Source organism: Galeopterus variegatus, unplaced genomic scaffold (assembly GCF_000696425.1).
Source record: "Galeopterus variegatus unplaced genomic scaffold, G_variegatus-3.0.2 Scaffold1150, whole genome shotgun sequence".
NCBI lineage: Eukaryota > Metazoa > Chordata > Mammalia > Dermoptera > Cynocephalidae > Galeopterus > Galeopterus variegatus.
Genome location: NW_007727261.1, coordinates 212,727 through 221,770, shown reverse-complemented (window position 1 = coordinate 221,770; position 9,044 = coordinate 212,727). Strand labels below are relative to the sequence as shown.

The following is a 9,044-nucleotide window of genomic DNA, read 5'->3' as shown; positions in this document are numbered from 1 at the left end:
TAAAATTTTTTTTTTTTTTTTTTTTGTCTTTTTTCCGGGACCGGCAACGGGATCGCAACCCTCGGTGTTGCCCCCGCGCCTCGCTCAGCCAGTGAGCGGGAACCGGTCTGTATGTGGGATCCGAACCCTCGGCAGGAGCGCCTCCGTGCTTCCCAAGCGGCGCACTAGCGCAGTGCGCCACCGGGCCGGCCCTCTAATAAAATTTTTGTATAAAATTTGTGTCATTATAATATGTCCTATACATGTATACCTATATACATGTATACATTTAATATACATGTATATTAAAAATTCATAAAATGGCTTAAAGATCTCTTGTCAAGTAGAGCAAAGTGATTAAAAACTCAGGCTTTAGAATCAGACCAGCTGTGGTATGAATCCTAGATTAGCCCTGTGTAGCTACTGAGAGACATTGGGAAGATTTCGCAACTTCATTAAGACTCAGTTTCTACCTACTGTCTACTCACCTGGCTGTTGTGAGGATTAAATGAAACAATGCAAGTGCTTAGCACAGTGACTGGCATATAGTAAGCACTCAATAAATTATACATTTTTACCTAGGAATACAGATATATTACATATACACATATGCAATATCAATCCTAGGATATAAGTAAAATAGTAAAAATCAAATATATAATGGATGTATGTCCAATGAAACTAATACATCTACAGTGTTAGACAGCATATTAAACCAAGCATACTGAAGTGATTAAATGGGATGAGAACAGAGAAATGAATGGATGCTCTAGTTGACTCATCATAGTAGTTAACTCTAGGTATGTGCTAATAGTTGTTAATTCTAGTTCACCCATCATAGTAGTTAATTCTAGATATGTGAGTTTAGGCTGGGAAAAACAAGTGCAAGAGTTCAAAAATATGAATACATTCTTAAGTTCTGCCTGGAATGCTCATAGCCAGTCACTCACTTATCATATATTGTTTCTGTATAGTCTGCTTCCCCAACTAGAATGTAATCCTGAGGACAGGGATTTTGTCTTGCTTATTCATGTATTCCCAGTACCTAGAATATTATCTGGTACATAATAAGCATTTAATAAACATTGTTTGTATGAACAAAAGAAGGAATAAACACAACATTTCAGAGTAGCCCAGACACCTACTTTTAGTAGGCTTCTTTGGAATAAACATGATTCAAAATCATAAAGTATTTCCCTGATTTCCTAAGCACTGAAGATCTTTGCTGCATTAGTAAACCAGAATCAACTGGTTGACTCTAGGCAAAGAAGCAGTTGTCACTCATCTCTGGTTCATACTAGATTTCTAGTGTGCATGTCAGATTCAATCCTAAACTATCTAGAAATTTCTGAGGAAAAATATTCAGTGTTTTACTTTCCAGAGTCATATTGCCATTTATGGATTAAAAAAGCAGGAAAATGATTCCGGCTTTACTGCCACAGAATCATGATGGCTTTTGTTACAGAATCACTGACTGGCAAGACCTAAAGAAAACCTATCAGCAGGAATCATTACTGAATAAGGGACCAAATAATTTGGGCTGAATTCCAATAACCATCTCTATGTGCTACTCCAAATGCACTGCACCTCCCAACTGTGCTACTGAAGGAAAGCAGCGAAAAGTGCAAGCTCTGCGGTCCTCCAGGCATTGCTGCCCTTCATCAGCACCAAAAGAGAGTTGACTAACCACTATTAACCAGTCAGTACACATACTAACCCAGCCTGGTGGTGGGGCTTTATCAAAACAGAAAAGTGTCTACAGATTTTTAGCAGTCTATAATCTCTCATATCAAAGTGAGTCTAGCCCCTTTCTCTAAACTTTATGTCACTAAAAGGAAAAAAAGTGTCTAACTAAACTAAAAAAAAATTCGGGGTTTTCTTGGTGACAGAACGTTACAGAAATCTAACTAAAGGATAGAAAAATAGAGAAACAGTTCATTAAGTGAATTTGTAGGTTCATTAGTGTTTTTACAGACCTACATTTTATGCAAATTTGCATGGCTGTTTTACTATAATTTTTAAAATCCTGTAATAGTAAACATTAATAATAGAGGTTTTCAGGTTAGGTCAAAAAACCTACATTGAAATATGTTCAAGGAGAAAAAGTTTTGCAAAAAAAGTCTACAAAAATATTCAATCTACATAAACAACTGAAAATCAATTAAATATATATTTGACATTTGTAGTAAGTTATTTTGGAAACCTAAGAGACAGTATAACAATATATAGTTTAAATGCTACCAATTAAAATAAATCCTCTTTATTCTAGTTTATGTAAAATTGAAATCACCATAAAATCTATAAACTTTATTAGTTAAAAGGGCTCAATAATAAGTTCAACACTGTTTGTCTAATGACTGGCAAAAAGTTAATCAGCCAAACAATTGCAGCTGAATTCTCTCTTCTTCAATTGCTTAAATTGTCTGGGCTCTTAAAAACTTCTAGTATTTTTTTTTACTTAATAAATAATTTAACTCATAAATATTAAACCCAATTCTTGAGAAAGTTAAGGCACTAATTTTGGGCCGATATTCTCATTTAAGGGAAAGTGCAGGAAATGAAAATGATTTTCTATTATATACAAATGTTTAAAATCATTCCTATTTTTGACAACCATGCTAGTCAAAACACACATTATAAATGCATATTGTTATTTCCCTAACTTATAATATATATATAAATCAATACTTGTTTAAACACAAACATTTTAGGGCTGGCCCGGTGGCGCACTGGACAGTGCGCCGCCTGGGAGCGCGGCGGCACTCCCGCCAAGGGTTCGGATCCCATGTGGAGACCGATTCCCGCTCGCTGGTTGAGCGTGGTGCGGGCGCAACACCGAGGGTTGCGATCCCATTGCCGGTCCCCAGTGCGGGCGTGACACCGAGGGTTGCGATCCCGTTACCGGTCAGTAAAAAAAGACAAAAAGGAAGAAAAAAAAAACACAAACATTTTATGGATTATCTTAAAAACGTATGTATATTGAGAATCTGGCATATGTACATAATTAGCGAAATAAACCTCTGACGCAAAATATGCTTTTATTATCTGTCTTATGAAATATTTTCTGCACCTGAGATTCCCTGCTTATTATAACCAAGAGTTTCTAACCATAATATTATATTATTGTGATATAATAATATTTAGAGAAGAGAATCAAAACATCGATAAGGTGACACAACAAATTTAGAGTTTCAAAAAATGTCCATGAGCAATTTTTAAATAAGCCCAAAATTCTATTTATAATGTAGGATCTAGTGTTTGGAAAGCAAACACTAGATTTTCCTTAAGATATCATTTAAAGGCATTTTAATAAAACTACTGATTCATTACCAACACTGAAACATGTCATAATGAACCTCCAGTTGTTAATAATTATGTATGTTTCATCAAAGAGAACTTTTCAGTCCCCCTCATCCTTACCCCCACTCGCGTATTCCATGACTAAATAGAGGGTCTTCTCTGTTTCAATAACTTCAAACAATTTAACTGGAAAAAGAAATTAGAGATATAACTTTATAATTGTTAGCATAGACTGGACATGCTTTAAGAAAATCTAAGGTAACAACAAGCCAGTGGAAATTTTGAGTATTTACTAAAGAATATTAATTACAATTTCAAGCTCGAAAAATCTCCTCAGAGTCATTACTCCTATAGAAGAGAACTACTTACCACCACAAAGTGATTTTGAACCAACTTCTTGAGGTAAGACAGTTAAGTTTCTGGGATAAAAAAAACCATTACCTTTTCTAATTAGAATAAGTTAATAAAAAAGGAAATATTAACATCAGAAAAAGAATTTTAACTAATGCTGAAAGAGATACTATGTTATAATATGCTATCATAAAATGTTAAATAATCTTTGGTACAGAAACAAAAAAATTCTCTATGTGACACTATAAAAGTTTCTTGTAAAAACAACTACTAAATTATCAGACATATAGTTAAAATTATTCACAATCATATTAATAGCTATAATATGGACAAGATTTTTAAATATGCATGAAACAAGGATTTAAAAATAAACAGATTTTAAAAAAGAACTTCTTACCTCTTACAATCAAATGATTTCATATAATAATATATCTTATCAATATATTTGTAAAAATGAGGAAAATCAGAACTTACTAGAAAATTGACGAAAACTGAAATCAACTCTTTATTTTCTTTAAAACACAAATAGTTATTTTGCCTATAAACTATCACCAAATGCAAGTGCACAGTATCAAAAATCCATAGTTTAAAAAATGGCATGTAATCTCTACTCACAGAGATTTAGGAAGGAGATAAACAACGTATTTGTATGCATTAACTCTAAGTCACATCAATTATTTTAGTGGCGAGCAGAAGATAACCAGGCAGCAGAAAACAGCAATTTTGTAGCCTTCAGTTAACTAACTTATAATCTATTTTTACCCAAAGTATCACTTTCCCAGATTTCTTCTCTTTATATAAAGCATCTTTAAAATTGTATCATTTCGGGCCGGCCCGGTGGCGCACTGCTATAGTGCGCCGCTTGGGAAGCGCGGTGGCGCTCCCGCCGAGGGTTCGGATCCCACATACAGACCGGCCGCTCACTGGCTGAGCGAGGGGCGGGAGCAACACCGAGGGTTGCGGTCCCGTGGCCGGTCCCAGTCCGGTACAAGCGCGACACTGAGGGTTGCGATCCGTTGCCAGTCACGAAAAAAAGACAAAAAGGGAAAAAAAAAAAAAATTGTATCATTTCAAATACCCTCAAATTAAGGAAAGTATTTCATCACTAATTTATATATAAATTACATACCTATGTTTGGATGATTCAATATCTTCATTATTCGTACTTCTCGAAACAACTGTTAGAGAAAACAGGTAGATACATTTCTGTTAAAAAAAAAAAATAACACTCAAACAGAGAGCCAACTAAAATATCTATTTGGAGAAATTCATCTGCATAAGACTCTGGGATTCCGATAATGAACTAAAACAAGATATTTGTTTCTCAGTTGCAACTCTGCACAAACAAGCTATGTGACTTAGACTAAGACATTAATTCTGCTGAGACTTGGTTTTTAAAAGAATTTTAACTAGATGAACTGAAATGGTTCTGTGTGTTTGGTGTGTGAATGTGCTATATGCAATAAAACTTTCACATTATTCAACTACTCTTTATGACCAGGAACAAAAGAAAAATAATGTGGAAATGAAACTAAGTGATCCTCTGCATGATCTTTATCCAGAAACAACCTTCCTTGAGGATCCAATCTTTAAAGTTATTTCTATTGATTGATCAGACATTTTTATGAAAAATTCAATAGCATTTTCAGGTAGACTGGTAGAATAATATTAAAGAATAATAAAAGCATATTTACTACTTTATATAAAACCAAAACAAAGTGATAAGAAGTCACTTGAAACATGAATGCTAAGATTTCCCTCCCTTTCATTTTACTTTTTAAACAATATAAGGCCCATTTTTCAAAAGTATGATTTGGTATCTTTTCCTCTACATTGCATATGTATTAGATTCAAAATCAAGAAATTTGTTTAAGAAAATAGAAAAACCAGAATTGGTGATACTCCAAAAAGTCTACTAAGACATATACATTTTATCAGAACAAAATCTAAAGTTAGTGCTTTCAGAGGTGACACATTTCTCCAAAGAAGATATACAGATGGCCAAAATGAACAAGAAAAAATGGTCAATATTATTAATTATTAGGGAAACACAAATCAAAGCCACAGTGAAATAGCATTTCATACCCATTAGGATGAATACCATCAAAAAAACAAAAGACAAACCCCCCCAGAAAATAACAAATGTTGGCAAGGATGTGGGGAAATTAGAATCATTCTGCACTGTTGATGGAAATGTCCAATGTTGATGCTCCTATGGAAACCAATATGGCAGTTCCTAAAAAAACTAAAAATACAATTACCATATGATTTAGCAATTCCACTTTAATTCCAAAAGAATTAAAAGCAGGGGCTCAAACAGAAACTTGACCATGCATGTTCATAGCAGCATTAATCACAATAGCTAAAAGACTCTGGTTGGAAGCAACCCAGAGTCTATCAACAGATGAATGGATAAACAAAATGTGGTGTATGCACACAATGGAATATTACTCAGCCTTAAAAAGGAAGGAAATTCTGACATGTGCCACGACATGGATGAACCTTGAGGACATTACGTCGTTAGCTGAAATAAGCCAGTCACAAAAGGACAAATATTGTGTCATTACACTGATATGAAGTACCTAGAGTATTCAAATTCATAAAAATGTAAAGTAGAATGATGGTTGCCAGGAGGATTGGGTCTTATCACTTAATGAGTACTGAGTTTCAGTTTTGGAAGATGAAAAAAGTTCTAGAGATGGACATTGATGGCTGCACAGTAACGCAATTATGCTTAATGCCATTGAACTGTGCACTTAAAAATGGTTAAAATGGTAGATTTTATCACATGAAGTTTACCACAATTTAAAAAAATGCATCAATAAAATTTCACCCCAATGGAAAAAACCTACTTAAGGCTTACCTGCTACAAAAAAGGCTTTCCCTAGCTATCCTCAGTAATTCCTACATAAAATATAGGGGGTATATAAGTCTCTCTGTGTGTGTGTACATATATACATTCAATTTTTATGAAGTCCATGATACTTACAACTTTATTAAAAATTACACATCAGTAAACAGAATATCAAGGCAAGTTCATTCATGTATAGAAAGACAGCTACTTTCTGTAATTGTGAAATATATACTGTTGTTTCAAATTTGGGACAAAGAGCATGCAGCTCAACCTCTCAGTGGTCTTCCCCACACTTGAGGTCATGTCTCCCCCAGCTCTGACAGCACATCTTCCTGACTGTCTTCCCGCCTCTCCAGCAGCTGGGTCTTGCACAAGGTCCTCTCCCCTCCACTCAGTCATTAAACCTGGCACTCCCTGGGGCCAGCTCTCAGCCTCAGCTCATCTTCTCACTCTAATGCTCTTCCTTTCAAATACCCATTTGCTACTGACTCCTCGATTGAAATTTCTCATCCAGAACATTCTATCCCAACATTTAAATCTAAGCATCTACTCGGTATTTTCACATGGCTATCTCACAGGAATTCAAACCCAGTACGTGATTTCTTACACCAAATCTGATCCTTTCCTGGTCTACTCCAGCTCGGTATATCTATCGAGCATCTTACGACAGAAACTTTAGAACCATCCATAGCAACCCCTTCTCCCCAGATTTCTACAGTAGATCCATCACTTAGACATGCTGATTTTACCTTTGGGCCCTACAGCCCTAATGACCCTTTTGTGCTCAAAGTCACTGTTACTGATAATTTTGCTGACTGGAGCCTCAGACAATGGAAGGCAGCCTCCACCCAGAAGGGCCCCTCAGGGTTTTGGACTCTCCACCTCCCAAACAGGGACAACAGGTTTGAAAAGCAGCTATCAGTATGCTACTGGCCTCTTGTTGAAACTGAACACCTGACCCACAGAGGGACAGCTGCATTAAGAATTTATTAACCAAATTGCCTTACTCAGGTATGTGAACAAGGAAAAGGCAAGGAAGGTAGTCACATCAGAGGTCATTTTATAAGAGCAGTTTTAGGTTCACAGCAAAACTGAACAGAAAATAGTGTTTCTATATATTCCCTCCCCCACCATCAACATCTTGAACTAGAGCGGTACATTTATTGCCATCAATGAACCTACTCAGACACAACCATTATCACACACAGTTTACATGGGGTTCGCTCTTGGTGTATATATTCTATGGGCTTGGACAAATGTATAATGACATGTATCCACCATTTTGGTATCATACAGAATAATTTCATTGCTCTAAAAATCCCGTGTTCTGCCTGTTCATCCCTCCCACCTCCCTAACCCTGATGACCACTGAACTTTTTACTGTCTCCATAGTTTTGCCTTTTCCAGAACGTCACAGACTTGCAACCATACAGTATGTTGTCTTTTCATATGGGCTACTTTCACTTGATAATGTGCATTTAAGATTCCTCCATAACTTTCCATGGCTTGACAGCTCACTTTGTTTTAGCACCAAGATATTCCATTGTCTGGATGCACATTTCATTTATCCATTGACCACTGAAAGACATTTTGGTTGCTTCCAAGTTTTGGCAATTATGAATAAAGCTGCTATAAACATCCACGTGCAGGTTTCTGTGTGGAGGTAAATTTTCAACTCCTTTGGGTTGGAAAGGAGCACAACTGCTGCATGCTGTGACAAGAATATGTTTAGTTTTATATGAAACTGCCAAACTGTCTTCCAAAGTTGTTGTATAAACAAAGCAAAACAAATGGAATACTCCGTAAACACAGACAAAAGTTGCTAAAGAAGCTGCTGTGCAGTTAGGTGTAAGCAAGATAAATACAGAAAATTAAAATAAAACCTAGGCTTCTGTTCTCAGATTGCTTCCTGAGTGCTGCTAAAGTCCCCCTTCATTAATTAAAACAAAATAGGAAATAGTGGCAAATGTACAATTTTACAATCTTGCAATCAATACAATCTTGCAGTCTTGTACCAATCAGTCATAAATCCACAATACGTTTGCCAATCAGTAAACCCAAACTCAAAAAAAGCCTTGGCCCTACATGAAGATTGGTCAATGGATATACGTTTATAAGCTCAGGTTAAGTGCAAAATGTTTACGTAGTTTTAAATAATTCCTCCCTTTAGCCTACTTTTTCAATTAACGGTTCATCACTACACGATGGAAGAGAGCTTTGCCCTCCCAACGGGCACAGGCGTTTCCTATGTACTGGCAAGTGTGGCCCCATTAAGCTATGGCATGAAAATGCCACACTGGCTCCTTGATTCTAACTCCTTTTCTCTTATGTCTTCAGAAAGCACATCAAATTCCAAAAGAGTGAGGACGATACTGTCATATGGGGCATCTTGAATCAACTCTAGTTAATTTTTATAATATTACTGGCAAATGTGGTAGTATTCTCTCAGAAGTAAACTGGCTAGCAAATACCTCAAAACTAACTGAAACATACTTACATCTCCTGGCAGCTCCGTGTTAAAGGAACAGATTAGCTACTTTATTCCTATATTCCTCCTGGA

General features: G+C 36.0%; 1 protein-coding gene across 3 annotated transcripts in view; it reads right to left on the bottom strand.

Moving 5' to 3' along the window:
• The window catches only part of MARK1 (MAP/microtubule affinity-regulating kinase 1), a 74,160-nt gene that overhangs the window by 45,696 nt on the left and 19,420 nt on the right, over positions 1-9,044 (bottom strand). For all 3 annotated transcript variants that reach the window (XM_008575171.1, XM_008575173.1, XM_008575172.1), the window contains exons 4-5: positions 4,760-4,808; positions 3,400-3,465 (exon numbers count right to left, since the gene is read on the bottom strand). In XM_008575171.1, coding sequence (XP_008573393.1) covers positions 3,400-3,465; positions 4,760-4,808 — 115 coding nt within the window. The remainder of the gene's footprint in view (positions 1-3,399; positions 3,466-4,759; positions 4,809-9,044) is intronic.